Source organism: Monodelphis domestica, chromosome 1 (genome assembly GCF_027887165.1).
Source record: "Monodelphis domestica isolate mMonDom1 chromosome 1, mMonDom1.pri, whole genome shotgun sequence".
Classification (NCBI taxonomy): Eukaryota; Metazoa; Chordata; class Mammalia; order Didelphimorphia; family Didelphidae; genus Monodelphis; species Monodelphis domestica.
In genome coordinates, this window is record NC_077227.1 from 561,598,153 (window position 1) to 561,618,209 (window position 20,057).

A 20,057-nucleotide genomic window follows, 5' to 3' on the forward strand; every position below is an offset into this window, starting at 1 on the left:
GTATAGCATTTCATTCTTTGTGTGTTCAATCTATTCTTCCTGTCCTTTCATTCTGTAAATTCCATATTTTATTTGTATCTTCTTCAGAGATTTGCATCCAGTTTTTCATAAATTGCTTAATGAATGTTTAATGAGTGACTTTCTTTAATGAATGAATTTAGTTCAACCAATATTTATCAAGAGGCTACTTAGAATATTGTATTAAAATCACTAATTAAATGGACATGAGGATATGGATAAGATCAAGCAATCAAAAAAGACCCAAAGGAATAAATAGAGGACATACTTCTTTAGGATTCATTTCAACACCTCTATGTTGGTCAATTGATATAAATTATTAGTTCCCTATTTTTTAACAAGAATATCAATTTACTGTAGAGGATTTGCCAAGGAAGAAATTGGCACAATCCTTCTAAATCTCTCTTCCATCTCTTTTCTTAAGGGGTTCTCATATTTTTTGAGTAAATGAGGAATTCCTGGAATTCTTGTCTGGCTCTTCCTCAGCAATTATGGTACACTCTTCTCCCAGTAAGATATATATACTTCACACAATGAAGCAGAGGCTTCCTTTTCATTTTATGTTCTAATTACATTGTGTGAGTTTTAGAGAAATTACTAAAGACCATCAGCATTTACAGAATGTGTCAAATGAATAGTCAGCTTCTGGAGAATGTGCAAATACTAATTAAGTCAACCATAATCAAACACATTCTAATAATTAAGGAAAAGATGAGCAACACATTCATGTTGACATTTTAGAAAGGAGGAAAGTCCCCATTTATTGAACTGCTTGGATACTGTTATAGTGAGAGTAGAATGTTCTTTTACTTATATGACTAACTGTTAGAGATTCCTCTTCCCTCACTTTCAAGCATATATTTGATATCTACTTGAAAATAGGAGATTGGAGTTCAAAAAAGAAAAAACTTGGGTTTTAATTATGCTCTGCTATTTAATAGTTATATACCTTTGAGGAATATACCTTTGAAGGTCTTAATCCCTTCCTCTGTAAAATGAGGGTATTAGTTGTTCATTCTTGTCCAATTCTTCCCCATTTGGGGATTTTTTGGCAAAGATACAGAAATGATTCAATATTTCTTTCTCCAGCTCATTTTATAGATGAGGAAACCATGGCAAACAGAATTAAGAGATTTTCCCAGACTGATATAGCTAGTAAGTGTTTGAGTTCAAATTTGAATTCAGGTCCTCCTAATTCCAGGCCCACCATTATCTCACCAGATGGTGTAAAGAGAGTACTAGATACTCACTTAAATTGCTTTAAGCCTAAAGATTTTACTGTGATTCTTCAGTCATTTAAGATAGACCCTTAAAACTAAAAGCCAGAGAGGTAAACTGATATACCACTAGCAAGTATTTGAGATGAGTTTTGAACTCACATCCTCTGATGCCACCCTCAGGGAATTTTCTGTCACCATATACTACCTCTTTGTGGAGCTAGGCTTAGGTTTTTCTACCATATTATCTCTTAATTTGACCCTCCCAGTGCTATTATCACAAACTACAAACTTGAGTCTTCTGGTTTTTCTTTTCCATTCTGTTCTCTTTTAGCTGGATAAAATAGAATGAAGTCATTTACAATTGACTACTAGACCTTAAAATCTAACTTTTAATTACTCTGCTTCCTCCAACTGGTTAGGATGGATGAGTAGGTATGTTTTCATTGTTGTAGTGACTGCTAGAAAAGTTTTTTGTCCCTTTATACCTTTAATCTTATCTCAATGTTTGATCACTCAACACTAATTTATACCTTTCTGTGCCATTACTGGGATATAGTGAGAAGTGAGCTAATTGAGAATAATTTAAAGGACCAGGATAGGGCCATGGACTATGCCCTCTCTTTGATGGTCAAGGAATAAATCATTTACAAGTATTATGAATTATCTGACATTAGCCAGGAGTTGGGAATAATAAGAGAAAAATGAAATAGTCCCTCTCCTTAAGAATCTTAACTTTTATGGGATACTTTGTTCCAAAATAAAGTGACAAGATCTAGGCAAAGGAGGTTAAGTGTCTTGCCCAGGGTCACACAACTAGGATATGTCTGAGGCCAGATTTGAACCTTTGACCTCCTGTCTCCAGACCTGACTTTCTATCCACTAATAGATCTTGTGATCTTCACAGTAATTCCTGACAATAAGCTATTAAATTATGAGTATTTCATTTTATGATTAAGAGGGACAGTGTAACATTTGCAATAGCTGGCAGAGTACCTAAAAGAAATTATGCAAACTTCAATTCTTGATGCATCTACAGGGACACCTCCACCCTCAAACCACAGCTGTGCTAGGGTGCAGCTTGATACCAGTGTGGCATTTTCCATCTGCCCCAAAGGAGCTACTCCCATCTATGCCAGCACAAGACATTCTCTACCTCCTGCTCCCAGCCCAGTATCTCAAATGAGATTTAAAAAATCTTCCAATGTAAAGAAGAGCAATCCTTCCATGAACTTTATGCCTCCAGGCTCCTGGTGCACCTGTCCTTCAAGTCATTGATGAATATTCTCATCCTGTCATACCCTTTATATAGCAGTGAATCTGAACTGTGGATCATCCAAATCCCATTCCAGATGCTGCCCTGCCATTGAATTCCTCATTCCCATCCCACTTCTACCCTCAAATTTTATCCTGATTCCATCCAGCCCTTCCATTGTGCTCTCTGGAATACCTGCTCCATAAGCAACACTTTCCTGCATCTTATATCTATTTCTCTTCCACTTCTTCTGTCTACTGAATCTTACTGAAACCTGGATTTCCTTTGATGATACAGGCTCCCTGGCCACCCTTCCTAGTACTAGATGTACTTTATTTATTCTCCCTGTCTCACTGGCCAAGACAAGGGAGTGGGAACACTTCTTGCTCCAGATTGCCTCTTACAGCTTCTCCTATTCCCTCCTTTGTTCAGTAACTTCTCTTTCTTCCTTTGAGGTTTATGCTATTAATTTTTACCTTCCCATGAGAATTTAGACAGTTATTGTCTACAGACTATCCAGGTACTACCATTCCTTCCTCAGTGCATTTGAATCGTGGCTTATGATGTTTTTTCCCCTTCCCAATTCTTGCTATTTTATTAGGGGGACTTCAATGTACATTTTAATTTTATCTAAAATATCCTAACCTACTCAATTCCCATGAGTTAGTTCCTCTATCCCACCTCAGTTACTGTCCAAAATGGTTATACATTTGATCTTGTGTCATCTCCCACCAATGTACCACCTCCATGTTTGAGAATTCTGAAATCCCTTTATCCAAACATAATTGTTGGCTTTTTACCTCTTCCCTCTATCTCCCCTTATATAACCATATTCTTCTTCCCCTCAATGATCTCGAGTTCCCCATCTCCTCAATTTTCTCCAAGATCATATCCCTAGTACTAGCCACTGTTTCCTTTTCTCATCAACTTATCTCCTTAATGAAGCAATTCAACTGTACACTGTTATCCTCTCTTGAATCTTTGTCCCCCTTATTATATTATGAATTTATGCCCAACCAAGCTTCAACTTTGGATGACTTGCACCAATACCATTTTTTGCCTATACATGTTCTGCTAGGTGAAGGTGAAGAATCATGGCTGGGTCTACTGCTTCTATCCAATCCTACTATACTTCCTGATCAACACACTATCCCACAACAATTCTTCCAAACCTATTCAATCCTCCTCAAAACTCCCATGTCTCTACTCTTTCCATTCTCTCACTTGAGAACATTGCGTATATTTTACAGAAAACACTGAGTTCATTCACTATGAATTTTCTCTTTTCTCTTCTTCATCTATCACACAGGTAAATCCTACCACTTTCTCCTGCTTCACCTATTTCACATGCTAGAGTGGCTTTAGTTACCTGTTCAAGTGATCTCAATCTTTTCTCAAAAAACAAATTACCCACTGTCATCCCTCCTTTTTTTTTAACTTATTTTCAATTTTTCCCTTTCTAAACATTTCCTTCTAACTACAGAAATACCCCATTTCCCATATCCTGAAAAAAATACCTCACTTGATCCTTCTACCCCTGTTATCATCCTATTTCTCTTCTGCCCTTTGTAGCTATACTCTTCAAAAAGCTTAGTCTATAATAGATGCCTCCACTTTCTCTTCTATCAGGTTCTTCTAAATCCTTTCCAATTTGGCTTTCAACTTTAATTCCACGAAAACTGCTCTCTTAGAAGTTAAAAATGATCCCTTAGTTGCCATATCCAGTGACCTTTTCTCAATCTTCATTCTTGAACTTTATCCTTTGACAATGTTGAGCACTTTCTCTTTCTTGACAATCTCTTCTTTCTAGGTTTTTGGGACACCCCTCTCTCCTAATTTTTCTCCTACCTATTTGCTACTACTTCTGATATCTATGACTACCTCTACTTCTTTGTAACCTTTGGTAGATGCTCATCAGGATCACATTCTCTAACCCTACATTACCCTTGGGGTTGTGTCCTGGGCTGCCTTCTCTTCCTCTATACAACTTCATTTCATTAATGCCCATATATTGAATTACCATCACTATGCTGATGGTTATCAAATCTACCTTTCCTGTTCTAGTCTCTCTGCTGACTTCCAGTTTCAAATCTCCAGTCTCCTTTCAGACGTATTGATCAAAATATCCAGTAGGAAATTTAAACTCAGTATGCCCAAAACAGAGATCATTATCTTTTATCCCAGTACCCACTAACTTCCCCAACCTTTGCTATTATTATAGAGGTGTAAGATTAAAAATTAATATCCAATGCTCCAAGTAATATATATTATAAGAATTCATTAATAATAAATTTGAAGTAAAGGAAACAAAAAAATGAGGAGAGAGAGAGAGAGCACAGGAAGAAGAGAAAGAGTGAGGGTGGAGTTCACAGAAACTTTTAACAACAAAAGTTCAGGATGCATATGAGGACTCTGAGGAAAGGAATTCTGGGAAATACTAAAGGAATTCTGGGGATCATAGTTCTGGGGTACAAAATTCCATCTAACCATTGAGCAACACTATCCTCCCAGTCCTTCAGATTTGCAAACTAGGAGTCATTCCTAATTCTTCCTGTCACTCCTATATCCAAGCTGTTGTCAAGGTTTATCGATTGGCCATATCTCTGAAACATTACACCCTTCTCTGATTCTACAACTACTCTAGTGTAAGCTTTCATCACTTTAAGCCTTACAGCTTACTGGTAGATATGCCTGCTTCAAATCTCCCCCTACTACAATCTATTTTTCATTCAGTTACCAAAGTGATCTTTCTAAAATTAAGGTCTGATTATGTCACCTCCAAATCATTAAACTCCAGTGATTCCCTTTTGCTTTCCGGAACAAATGTGAAACACTCTTTGACATTCAAAACCATTTAAAATCTATATCCACTCCCCCCCCCCCTTTCTTTCACAGTGCTCTTACACCTAACTTTCCAATATATACTCTTCAATACAGTGGCACCTGCTCTCTGGGAATTCCATAAATAAAACATTCCATCTCTGGAAATTTTTTTTCCTAGCTGTCCCTTATCCCTGGAATGCTCTCCCACCCTACTCTGCTCTAACTACTGACCTCCTTTGCTTCTTTAAACAGCAAATAAAATCCCACTTTCTACAGGAATCTCTTTTAATTCCAATGTTTTTCCTCTTTTCATTATTTCATTTTTATTCATTATAAATTGTGCTTTGTACCTCTTTGTTTTCATGGTCTCTCCAAAATTGTGAGCCATTGAGGGCAGGGACTATTTTGCCTTTTTTTTTTGGCCACACTTAGCATCAGGCCTAGCACATATTAGGCATACTATTGGGAAATGGTGTCATGTATAATATTATTGGAGGAGGCTTGATTCCATAATAACATTATTTATCTAAATCTGGTAAGCAATATGGCCAGGAAAAGTAGAGTAATTTCAAGATGAATTAATGTCATAGGGGTTCAGACACAGATTTGGACAATTAACAACCTTCTGATTTTTTTTTCCTCCATCTGGTTGCAGTGCTTTACATCATTGTGAGGCAGCTTTGGTCAGGACAAATGTAATGCAAATTCAACTCCTGATTTAGCTTGCCTTCCAGTCCAGTTCTACAAAACTGTATTTGTGACTCTGGTTACAACTCAATTACAAGAAGATCCTTTGGGGCCTAAAGAGAATTTGAGTAGCCAAAACTACAGAAAGTGCCTGATAATGACCCTTGGGAAAAGAACAAAGAAACCAAAAGCAGAACAAATATCACAATTATTTAAAATGTCAGAGAAAGGGCAACAAGATGGCTCAGAGGATAGAATGCCAGGTCTGGAATTGGAAGAATCTGGGTTCAAATTTGGCCTCAGATGCTTCCCAGCTGTATGACTCTAGATACATCTCCTAACCCCAGTTGCCTAGCCCTTACTGCCCTTCTGCCTTGGAACATGGTACTTGTATTGATTCTAAGACAAAAGGCAAGAGTTTAAAAAATGGTCGGTGTTATCAGTTACTTTAAAAAAGAAAAATCTCAAGATAGAGAAAATTGAGGCATATATCTATGCACTGAGGATATGTAACAAAAGCAAAATTTCATCTTAGTCATGTCATATGTATACATATAGATATATTTTATTGTTTGCCTATCTACACATATACATATGGCATGGTAAATGAGTTTGTTCTGTAGGAATATACATATTTTTAATGTATTTTACTTATTAACATATAGTAGAATAGACAAGAAGACCTCTGGATCTATGGAATTTGGATGGCTGTTGGTAGAACTAGCAGCAGTAAAATGGAAGTGAAAGAAATGAGAACCATTATAAATACATTATAAATTTTGAAATAAAAGGTCATAGATAGAGTTTATTAAAAAAAAAAAATTAAGGGGCAGCTGGATAGCTCAGTGGATTGAGAGCCAGGCTTAGAAACTGGAGGTCCTAGGTTCAAGTCTGGTCTCAGAAATTTCCTAGCTTGTGTGACCCTGGGCAAGTCACTTAACCCCTGATTCTAAGGTAGAGAGTAAGGGTTTTAGTAAAAAAAATGATGTGCTTAAAAAATATGAACTATATTCAATATCTACAAATATATGTTTGGGTCATTAAAAAAATAAAAAACCTCAATGCTGTTTCTTATCTGAGTGACATATGATCAGAAAGCAAAATGTAGGGAAAATGTAAGAGCTTAGGAAGAAAAAAGAAGTTGGAAAGAAAAGTATTGAAAATAAAATTAAGAAAAAAGGAACTATTTATATAACCAAAATAAAACATGCACAATATTTTTTAAATGAGTTCAGCATTTTGGGAACTTTTAACCAAACCACATTCAAAAAAAGAAAACAAAGCAAAGACTTAGAAGTGTATTATTTATTTATATCTCAGATCATATTATATTAAGAAATACCCATAGCATTTTGCATTTGTGAAGTCTAAAACATTCCCCTCATTTTTCTTTAGAGTTATCTAGATTCAGAACTGTCCAATCATTGTTGACTCCTCCCTTTCCTTATAATCTGATCAGTCACTGACTTTTCAGATTTTTTTTTCTCTCACATCCAATATCATTGGATCATAGCTCTTCAGCTGGCAGGGACCTCCTTAGCCATTTAGTTCAACTCTCTTGTTTTACAGATAAGGAAACTGAGGAACAGCGAGGTTCAGTGAATTGTCCAAAGTAGTAAATACCAGAGGTGGGATTTGAAATCATTTCTCCAACTCCATAGCCAGTGTTCCTAACCCTCTATTTGGAAAATTACTGTGTTTCACTCCCATATTACTTCTCATATGGATTAATCTCTTGGCTTCTAGTCTCACTGCTCTCAAACCTGTGGTTAAACTAACCTTCCTAAATCATGTTGACATCATTGCCCTTGCTCAAAAACTTTCAATGGCTCCTTACCAGCCACTCAGATCTCAAGTAATTTCTTCATGCTTCGGTGTTTGAAAAGATCCATGATTATATCAGTGTGCATACTCACTCCCTTCAGACAATATGTCTTTTCTTTCCTTAGTAGACTGTATTCATGACTTGCATAAGAAAAAAGAAGAAAAACACTCAGCAGCCAAACCTCAAATGATGAGCCTCTCCATATTTAGCTAAGACTTAGACAAGGGACAACACTGGTTAATGTCAGGCAGTTCTAGAAGCTTTTCTAGCATGGTAATGCCTGAAATAATTTAAGAGCCTACTACTACTTGCCAAAACCCTGGCCAGATTGAAGGTCTCCAGGCAGGGTTCTTCCTGAGTCCCCTTCCCCCAAAGTGATAGTAGCTGATTTTTCTGGGCTCCCACAGAACTTGCTTCCCATCCTTTTTGCCACTCATCATGTCTCCTTTGTGTGGCTATAGTTTTATACCTAAATGAATATGGAGAAAGAAGAGATTCATGTGACTAAAGCTCTGTCTTTACAGAAGAAATGACTAACTCCTGATATTCCCAGAACAGGGAATTTTATTGAAGAAACAATATTGTCATTAACTGATGAATCTAATCACATTTAATGTGGGATCACAGACATACACTGAGAGGTGAAAGACATTTGAAGTGTCTATTCCAATTCCCTGGTTTTATAGAAGAACTGAGACCCAAATAGGTCAAATAATTTGCCCAATGCTAAATAATTATCAAATATTAGAGGTAGAATTTGAATACAGGTCCTCTAATTTCACAGCCCAAGCTCTTCATCTTATACATGTTATCTTCCATTAGATTAAAATTGTTTCATTTTGTATCTTATTGTATTTATTCCTTCCTGATAGGTGTGTAAATGGAATTTGCTCCCCAGAACTATCTTACCCAGCATCTCATTTGTGTTCTTATTTTATGTGTGTACCCTTTGTGTGAACACACTGAAGATAATGTTTTGATTAACCCTTCCTCTCTCTCTTTCTCTCCTCCTGAGAAGGCAGTCGTAGAGGTTGGGTGAGAGAATTTTACTTAGGCTTTATACTTTTGTTCTTTTATTTCTTCTGTTTCAAATGATTAATAATAAATCTTATAAAATATAATACTTGGGTTTACTGGACATTAATTTAAATTTAACATAGGCTTCATATATAATTTATAATAAGAATGGCAATATTTATAAAGAGGTTTAAGCTACCTTTAGCATTTGAGTTGCCAAAGTATAAAAAGAACACTGAATTTGGCAGCAGAGGACTTGATATTAAATCCCATCTTTATTATTTTGTGGCCTGTGTGACCTTGAGCGAGTCATTTCTTTTCTACTAGCCTCAGTTGCCTCATCTGTAAAATGAGAGTTTTAGATTAGGTTCTCATTAATAATATAGTTACATAACATCTTCCCTTCAGTCCGCTTTTGGACAACTTTATCAGTTAAGAAGTTTTATTTTTTCCAATATCAAGCTTAAATTGATCTCTTTAACTTACATAAATTAAAAAAAATGTAAATTGTACTTCCCTAAAGAAGGTAGGAAAAAGCTTATTTTTAAGCTTTAAACTCATAAGGGATTTTCTCCCTCAACATCTATAAAAACTCTATGAAGATCCCCATAAATCATGAGCTATTTTTCTAGTTTAAGGTAGTGGATAGTGTTCACTGAAGGGTCTAGAGAGACCTGGGTTCACATCCCACACAAAATGCTTAATAGTTGAATAAGAATGGATGGACAAATCGAGGCACAGTTGAATAAAAACGTATGGACACATTGAGGCACATTGGTGGCATGGTGGATAGAGTGCCAGGCGTGCAGTCAGGAAGACCTACCCCCCAAATGGGCCTCATACATTCACTGGCTGTGTGTTCTTACATGAGTCACTTGACCTCTATCTGCCTCAGCTTCCTCATTTGTAAAATGGGGAAAATGATAGTATCTACCTCTCAGGGTTCTTTTGAGGATAAAGTAAGCTAAAATGTGTGAAGTCCTTAGTATCCTTGGAACATCACACTATAGAAATGCTAACTATTAAATCATTTAACATCTCTGAGATTCAGTTTCATCCTTTATAAGTTGGTTGAAGAGGAAATGAGGTCATATATGTAATGAGTTTTGCACAACCTGGTGTTATATAAAAGTCAACTATTGTTATAAAAATATTTTAATACCTTTTGCATTTATTTCATTGTCATATTGGTATACCTCCATCTACTCATTACTCCTCACATATACACTGGCTTGGAATGTTCTCCTATATTTAAAAAGAAGGAAGATATAAACATTAAATATTGGGGATACTAAGGTGGCTCAGTGGATAGAGAGAAAGCCTGGAGAAGAGAGGTCATGGGTTCAAATTTGGCTTCTGACATTTCCTAGCTGTGAGGCCTTAGGCAGGTCATTTAACCCTGTTTATCTCAGTTTCCTCAAAGAAAAAGAGTTGGAGAAGAAAGATTAAGGGATTTGCTAATAATCTTATAGCTAAATGTAAATTTGAATTTGGGCTTTCTGACTTTTTCTGCAGTATTACTAAGCTTCTTCTCCTGACTATTATACTAAAGAGGTAAAATCTTTTTATGATAAAGTTGTAAATAAAGTTACATATGATTTTTTTTACCCTTACCTTCTATCTTAGAATTAATTCCAAGACAGAAGAATGGCAAGGGCTGGGCAATTGGGGTTAAGTGACACACCCAGGGTCACACAGCTAGGAAGTGTCTAAGGATCTAAACCCAGGTCCTACCAACTCTAGGCCTGGTACTCTATCCACTGTGCTTCCTAGCTGCCCTGCATATATTTCCATGTCCTAACTCCCAGCAGAGGTTGAAAGATTTTGAAAGAAAAAGGATATTACTATTATTCCAACCTCTTTATTTCAGAAAAGAGAAAGCTGAGCCCCGAATGTTTATCTCCTGGACACATGGCTAATAAGTAAAAAAGACAGGAAAGGAAAATTGGTCTTCTTAATGCAAATCCAATAGTCTTTCCAGCTTTTTTCACTGACTCATTTCATACCCCCAAAAGGATGCATTGTTCACCTAGATACAATTCATTTTGAAGAGGCATCTACAATGAAATACTTTTTCTTGATGATATTTGCTGAAGATCCAACAAAGAAACAGACTCTGCTATATAGAACAGTGAACTTACTATGCTCTGGGCACAGTCTACAGTTCTGGATGTAAAAAAAGAAAGAAAGCAAGATGGTCCTTTTCCTCAGGGAATTTATTTCAAAAATAGGAAGACAATACTTATAGAGGAACAAGCACTTGAAAGGGTGTGGGGGGTGCGAGTATTTTGGAAATGGCAAGAATCTGATTCTGAGGCAAAATGAATTCCAAGCTCACTCTGAGAGCTTCATGGTTCTAGGACAGAGGAGGAGTGCAAGACCACCAGTGGTGGAACTTAGACACGGTGAGAGGCTGCAATCTTCAGGAAAGCTAATTCAGCTCCAGTTGTAAGTAACAAGAGAATCTGTGGCCATGGAGAATCTTTTTGAGCTTCCTTGGTCTTGTGTGCCACCCACCGGAGAATAAAAACTGTAAACATTCATTATATTTATGGACTGACAAACTACTTCTTTTGGAAACTAGTACGTTGCCTATTTTACCAGACTTTTACTCTCTATCATCCCCTAAATGAAGTATTAGTGATTCAATTAGTTACTGGTTATCGATCTAAGAACTATGGTTCCCAAATAGGACAGTTGAGATTCCGCTGTGACTTCTCCCAGCACCACTCTCCTCTGCTCCCTGCATCTTCAGCAACAAGGGAGAACCCAAGATGTCCTCGGCTACTTGCCCTGTTAATTAGAAAATTCATACCTTGGAACTGGGCATTAAATCCTTTTCTTCGATGGTTGCTATCAGATGTGAAATGGAGTCGTAACCAATTCTTGCTACTGATAACAGGAGAAGGAAGGTTCATGCCAGTCAGCCTAGAAAAGCAGAGAAAAAGATGCAATTTAAAAATTAGGCAAGAGAATCTCCCTATATCTATTTAACTCCTAAAGCTGGAATGCCCATACTTCTTAGATATGAGATCAATTAGATAAAAATAAGAGACATGACCCGAGTGCAAAAGGAAGTTCCCATTCTATGTAGCCTTTACTTAAAGAATAGGTCATTCTTTGAACCTAAAAGGAAATTTAAAATTTTCTGTTTTTTTTTTGTTGTTGTTGTTCATACCTTTCCCCTGTTAGATATTGGTCTTTTTACCCTACAAGATTTTTTTTTAATTTGTATCTAACTAAATGAAGATATTTAATGATGGGAGAGAGTTTTCACTGGGAACTTAGGAACCAGAATATCTTTTCAGAATATTTCACAAAAGACTATGGAAGCAAACAAACAGAACTAATGTATGCACACCCGCATAACACATACACATGGATAGCACAGGATAGCACAACAAGTAGGCCTTGAAACACCAGAATTTTCAGGATTTCTGCCCTAGTTTATTTTTGTAATTTGAGGAGGCAGAAAAAAAAATATATATATATGTATATATTTATGCTTGATAACATTCTAGAGTTCACCTCATGCCAAGAGAGTTAAGTATAAGCCTTACCAGAAAACTAAAAAAAAAAAAAACCCAAAACCCCTAAAATATATGTTGGACTATTATCAAGGCCTGAGTAAAAGGAAGAGCTGGCCATTAGCTCTAGATTTAGAGTTAGGAAGATTAAATTCTATCTTAGACTGTGTCTGTATGACTCTGGACTAGTCATTTAATTTCTCTCAGTCTTCTTCATCTTTTTTTTTTCCCCCCTAGGCAGCTAGGTGGTTCAGTGAAAAGAATATTGGGCATGGAATCAGGAAAACTGAGTTCAAATCCATCCTCTAATACTTATTAGGTGTGACATCAGGCAAGTCACAATCTTTGCTCTCAATAATCTACTGGGGAAGAAAATGGCAAACCACCTCAATATTTATGCCAAGAAAACTCTATGAACAATATAGTCTAAGGGGTAATGAAGAATTAGACAACACTGAGTAACAACAAACTAGCAAGATTAGGAATTATTCTATACCTCTACTTTTTGGTCAGTGATTTTTGGTTTGCTTGTTTTAATGGCAGCTAGGTGACATGATGATTGGAATAAAGAAGACTCATCTTCCCAACTTCAAATATGGCCTTAGATACCTACTAGCTATGTGACCCCTAGGCAAGTGACTTAATACTGTTGCCTTAGTTTCCTCATCTGTAAAATAGCTGGATAAGGCATTTGACTTCAGTAATTTTGTCATGAAAACTCCAAAGGTTTGTACCTCAAAGAGATAATAAGGAAAAATGTTTATCCAAAAAATATTCATAGCTGTACTCTTTGTGGTGGCAAAAAAATTGGAAAATGAGGTTTTCCATAATTTGGGGAATGGCTGAAAAAATTGTGGTTTATGATGGTGATGAAATACTATTGTGCTGAAAGGAATGATGAACTGGAGGATTTTTGTATGAACTGGAAAGACCTCCAAGAACTGATGCAGAGTGAAATGAGCAGAACCAGGAGAACATTGTACCCTGAAAGTGAAACATGGAACTATCCAATGTGATGGATTTTGCTATTGGTAATAAAGCAATGATCCAGGACATTCCTGAGGGACTTATGAGAAAGAATGCTATCCATTTTGAAAGAAGGAACTATGGAAGTAGAAATGCAAAAGAAAAACTCATCTCTTATTACTTGCTTATGTGGGTATATGATTTTGGGTTTTGTCTTTAAAAGATTGCTCTGTGTTAAAAATGAATAATGTGGAAACCAAATTATAACATTTGTGCAACCCAGTGGATTTGCTTGTGGCTCTGGGAAGGGGGAGGGAAAGAAAATGAATCATGTAAGCATAGAAAAAATATTTAAAAAAAAATAAATATTTAAAAAGAAAAAAACACAATTGAAAATGACTGAACAACAACAAAATGGGGATAATGCCAGCCCTGGGGTATTATGAGTACCAAATGAAATAGCATACCTAAAATTTTTTGCAAATGCTAATTTTCTATATAAATGCTAGTTGTTAGTAGTAATAATAATAATATAACAAAATTATGGAAAAATCACTGTACTTATCATCACTCAGCTTTGTCTTTGGTTCCTGTTAAGATATTAAAATGCTAGGTGGCCATAGGGAATACATTTCTCTCTAGATCTCAGTTTCTATGTCTATAAAATGAGGAGTTTCAGTTAGATGATCTCTAAGGTCTCTTAAAACAATAACAACAAAAAATTTGATGGGAGGACAAAGAGTCTCTAGCTGATTCTGTTTAATCCCCATAGATGCTTTTATCTATGTCTTCAAATCTTCTATTTATGTATTGTGTTTGCTATCAAAATTAATAAATAGATAAGTGAGTGAAAATTCCTCTATAGTTTTCTCCTATAGAACTACAACAATGCATTAAATCTTCAACAAAGCTTTCTGGCATTGGAAATTTGATTTCAGCATCTAGTTTTAAAAAAATAGCATCCATTTAAGGTTGAAAGCTAAATCTTGACTTCATCAAATTGTAACAGTTTATGTCGAGGCTCAAAATAATCTTGTGTTAAAGAAAATACTCCACACAGGTCTGCCTCATTCAGAAGGATTCAAGTATTTCTGACTTAGGACAGTCACACATAACTGACTCCCAAACACTTGTAATCCTTCCAATCTTTTATTTGAAGGACTTTTGTTTCCTAGGGAGATTTCATTACAGATTCTATAGATAAAGGTTATATCCCTGTTTGCCCAACACTGAGGTTATCCAAGTCAATATTGGTTCCTCAAATACAAAGTCTTGCCAGGCTATATTTAGAGTATGAGTTTACAGAATTAAATTCCTACCATCTCCTTCCATTTTATTAATCTCTACAGTCAGATCAGATATATTTTGCATGAATCATTTTGGGTTCTCACAAATTATACAAACTTGTGTTTTCTTTTTGTTTTAAGAAGTTAAGCAAATAAATTCTCTCTCTCACTCCTTTCTAATTTTCCCAAATCCCTAGGAGACTTGAGGGTAAATCAGATAGCAATGTTGATAAACTGAGTAGGAAACTGGAGGATGCTGAAGGAAGAGTAGGAATTGTGATATGATCAAATTTAAAGGTACACACATTAGGAACAGTATTTGATTAGACTCAATGTACTTCCAAATAGTGAAATGTTACAATAATAATAATAATAATTTCAGGTAGAGAAGTCATTTTTTTTAAACCCTTACCTTCCATCTTGGAGTCAATACTGTGTATTGGCTCCAAGGCAGAAGAGTGTTAAGGGCTAGTCAATGGGGGTCAAGTGACTTGCCTAGGGTCATACAGCTAGGAAGTGTCTGAGGCCAGATTTGAACCTAGGACCTCCCGTCTCTAGGACTGGCTCTCAATCCACTAAGCTACCCAGCTGCCCCCCAGTGAAGTCATTTTGTGTAGCAAATCTATTTTGGAAACCTGTATTCTTCAACTTGTGTCTAAGAAACATAACTTAGGGCAAAATTATATTATAATATCAGAGAGAACCATAGGAACTATATCACGAATGTTTGTCCATTTATGACATTATAGTCAGTCAAGCTACAGCATTTTAGTGTAGTCTGGTTACAACTAGTTTTTTGCAGTGAAAAAATAAAAATTAACTGGGAAAGCTAGATAGTGCAATGGTCAGTGTTGAACTTGGAATAAAGAAGACCCAAGCTCAAATCTGTTCTCAAATTTGAATTTATTAGCTGGTGTGATCTTGGGCAAGTTATTTAGCCTCTGTTTGCCTCAGCTTTTTCAACTGTGAAGTATGGAAAATAAAGCATCTACCTTCCAGGACAGTTATGAAGATTGAATGAGAAAAAAATATATAAAGTTATTATTATTATTATTATTACTACTATCATGTAATGTATGCCTATATAAATCAGCCAATAATAATAACTAATACTTACAAAGCATTTTAAGGTTTGAAACATGCTTTACAATTATTATTCCATTTTATCTTCACAGAAACTGTGGGAGGTAGATTATTGCCCTCATTTTAGGGATAAAGGTATGGGTAACTTTACTGTGCTCTGTGCTAGAGCTACACTTCTTTGATAATGACTCTTTCTATGTAGAAATAAGAAATAATTCCAATAATATTTGAAATTAAATTCCCTCTGAAGCACTAAGGAAGCCCACCAGGTGATGCCACTGCCCCAGTGTTAACTCTAGAGATCCGTAGCATGTATGATAGGAGGATGGGACCAGTTTCACATAAGAGAAACAAAATGTTTGGATATTAGATAGGAGATGGGAAAGAAGAGAGAAGCAAAATGAATGTGGTTGCAGGAGGAGGAGTTGAATTCTTGCTATTCTGAACAGGAGGTTTTCCTTCTTACATGGGGGAAGTAACAGCTCTCGATAGCCTTCCAGCTGTGATTCCTATCTTGAGGAGCCACAGTTAAAAAATTTCAACTCATACACCCATGGCTGAAGAGATGGCTTTTATCCCAGAGCCTTCTGGGCTGGATTGCCAAGTACTCCATAATGATCTGAATAAAATGTTTAAAACTTTGAAAGTTCATCAACTATCTCCCAAGAGCTGATTTAAGACACTCGCTTAAAGCAGGGACAATGTTACTGACACTCCTGCCTAGACAAGAACTCATTGAGCAAAGCTTTGTTTGCTATTAGGGATAACATATAAAGATTTATTCCTATTTCATATCTTAAGGTAACAGCTAGTCTCCATATCTTTTTATGTACATGCCTACTTTTTTAGGTACACATCTACCCTGTTGGACAGTTAGCATCTTTATTACTTGATAATACCACACACAGACACAGTTATTTTGCACAATCCAAGATGCATACTTGTGTTCACCTCAATATCTAGAACAAAGATGAGAAGACATCCACTACCTATTTATGTAAGTGATTGTACATACCTAGTGACAGGCCTGATTTGGAGTTAGTAGGACCCATGCAGCTCAGGTTTAGTTAAAGCCTTGGAGACCAATTAAGCCCTGATATAATAATAAAAAGAACACCACCTAACATTTATATAGTGCTTAATATGTACCAGGCACTGTGCTAATTGCTTTACAAATATTATCTCATTTGATCCTCACAAGAACCTGATGTGTAAATTATCTTGCTACTTGTCTTGCTATGCTCTAGTGGCCCACGTGGGTGATGAAGTTGTGACTTGATTTACCTGGGACTCAGAGTGATTTGGAGAAGCTGACTGTCTTTAGGTCTCAGAGTAACTTGAAAGTCTTTGAAAGGAATGGCCTGATGGAGGTAACCATGGAAATCAGAACTTTCAGGCCTGTAGTATTAGACTGAGTTTGGGTTTTGCAAGGCACTGGCTCATTCATTACTAGCTCTCAGTTTATCTAGGATGAGATAACCCCAAAAGTCCTTGTGCTTTGAGTAAATATCTCTGGCCCCAGACTCACTATCTCTGAAGGGGTTCGTCAGGTACGGTTGCCTGTTATATTCACCTTGACTAGTTCTATTGAGCTAGTCTGTACTACGTCATATTCAGAAGCATGGTAATTTGTTCATGCTTGTTATCATGCAAAAGAGTGTGTCATTGCACCTCTAAAATTATGCACCAAAAATATCTTTATTCTGTAAAACTAATCAGGGCATAGAAAATCTAAAATTCACAATTCCCCATTGTACATAGTAATATGCCACCCCCGAACTAGGAACTCTCCACCCATACCACCTCAGATCCCTCCTTGGAATGGTCCCTTCCAGCCCCTTCTCCCTCCTCCCTTCTCTAGAAGATTATTTCATCTGCTCTTTTCTTCTTTTGAACCGAGCTTTTGGTATTAAAATAATTGGCTTCCTATGCACATGTGTGTCCTTTCTTAGTAAAGAATATCTTCATTTTAAGAGCATCCTATTTCTCCGTTATCTTCTTACTCTGGATAAAAAGGAATGAGATCTCTAGGGGTCTCAGTGGTTTGGGGTGTTTGTTCTCCCTTGGGGGAAAGAGAGACCTATATTCCTTAGAATTTGAGCCTCAGTTTATACCTGGGAAGTAGGTGCTATTATATATCAATTTTATAGATGAGGAAATGGAGACAAAGATTATGCAACTTTCTCAAGGTCACATTTCAGATACTAATAAAATCTAGGTCACATTTGAACTCAGGTCTTTTTGACTTCAAAAAAAATTACTCTATTTGGCAATTTTTTCCTTTAGTAAGACAGCAATGTGGTTGTAATTACATTAAGGAGGATATCTTGGTCCTGATTTTTGGCCCAAAAAAGCTCACAATTTTCATCTGCTGATTGGATAATTCAGTTACATGGTACAGAATATATATGTGCTATATAGGTCTTGAAGGTGGTGAGTGAAGATGTGGTGGAGGCTGCTTTAATTCTTCCATGTCCTTTTTTCTTATTCTTCCATTACATGATTTATTTCTTGTGGTAAGTGTGTCAGATAGTCTATTTTCCCATAATCACGTCTGATAAATTGATAGACTTTTACCCTTTTCTAGGCTGTCATTGAATGATGATATACAGTATAGGGCTGAGATGGTGAACCTATGGCATGCGAGCCAAAGATGGTGCCCTGAGCACGCTCTACAGGCACTCCTGTCCAACAGAGACAGAGTTCCTTAAAGGAAGGCAGAGGGACTGAGCGGGGCTGCTCCCAAACCCTTTCCACCATGCCTGATGACATTTTTTCACATCTCCTGCCCCTTTTCCCAATAGCCCAATGGGAGTTCACAGAGGGTAAGGTATGGGGCTCACAGGCAGCAGAGCTGGAGAGAAGCAGGACACTCCCACCACTCCCCTCCCCCTCTTCCGTGGCACTGAGGACATTTTTCACATGACTCACCCCTCTGCCTAGCAGCCTAATGGGAGTTCTTCCTGTCTCCTCTGTGTGGGATAAGGGGGGGAAAGGGCACATGCAGCACTAGGTCTGGGGGGTGGGGCATGACACAAAGTTGGCCTCCTATTGAATGAAAAAATTATAATTTTATATAAGTGTTCTCTTTAATAAATGATTAATTAATACATACTATGCTTTGTTTTCCCCCAGCAAGATGTGAAGATTAAATTTAATTCTCCCGATTATGAAAATGAAATTAACACTCCCCTGATTGTGAAGATTAAATTTTAACCCCTGCCCATTTTTAGATTTATTCACCAAAAGTGTAAACACCCCATTCACACTTGAGTAGGGGAGATCTGTGACCCATGTGTGCAATAGTGGGTCACGAATCAGGATTAAACTGACTGTCCCTGGGCAGTCCTAAAGCAAGGCTTCAACTGTGATTGGTAAATGCAGAATTAGGGAGAAGCATAGGAAGTGACGCAAAAGAAAGTGTCTTTAAAAGGGAGTTACAACTTCCTGAAGGCATTTCTACTGACAGTTCTTTCTTTGGAATGGAGACTGGTGGAGAATCTGCTGACTGGACCTAAGACATGGTGAGTGAAAGGCTGACTCCTTTCATATTGGATTTTCTGAAGAGACTGGCCTCTTGAGAGAGAGTTCCCCAGGTCCTCAGCTTTGCCTAGGCCTAGGGATTCTTTCTGACTAGGTTGAGTCAGGGGCCAAGAGTAAATTATTTAGTGCTTAAGCTAGATATCTTACCCTATCCTCTCTCTGATTTTCTTACTTTACTCTTTCTATATTTTGTAAATAAATTATAAATAAATCTCTTTGGAATGAATATAAATTCCTGGTGACCCTATTTTAAATATAATCCAGTCCAACTTTTTAATTAATTAATACCTTCCCCTCTCACAAAGATCAAGAAAGGATCTGCTTTGGTTAAGTATAGAAATTAAATTTGAAACTAATGATATATTTTAAAATATGAATGACTTACTTGAAAAAAATTAGATTAGGTATAATCTTTTTTTCTTTCTCTCCCAAATAAATTTTCTCAAAAAAAAAGTGAGATATATTTGCATTTTCCCAGTTCATTTCTGTATTTTTTCTAGAATTATTGAAAATAACATATTCTGACTATAGTTTAGTGTTCTTTTTATAGAAATTAAATGTGATGTAGAAAAATGATGATCCTAAAAATTCAGTCTAATTCATATGTACACTGAAAACCTTCTGTCACTTTTTCTTTTGAAATGGATTTTATAGGAATTTTCCTCAAAGTATTGCTATAAGTTTTATTAATTTATGAAAAACTCAATATGGGTGGGGGGCAGCTAGGTGGCTCAGTAAATTGAGAGCTAGGCCTAGAGATGGGAGGTCCTAGGTCTGTTTGGAACCTTCTTCTTGATTGACAGACAGGTC

The 20,057-nt window shown here is 36.5% G+C and overlaps 1 protein-coding gene across 2 annotated transcripts in view; it reads right to left on the reverse strand.

Annotated features, from left to right (window-relative positions):
- The window catches only part of CSMD1 (CUB and Sushi multiple domains 1), a 2,624,761-nt gene that overhangs the window by 1,072,169 nt on the left and 1,532,535 nt on the right, over positions 1-20,057 (reverse strand). For both annotated transcript variants that reach the window (XM_056823354.1, XM_007476228.3), the window contains exon 6: positions 11,658-11,770. In XM_056823354.1, the coding sequence (XP_056679332.1) occupies positions 11,658-11,770 (113 nt within the window). The remainder of the gene's footprint in view (positions 1-11,657; positions 11,771-20,057) is intronic.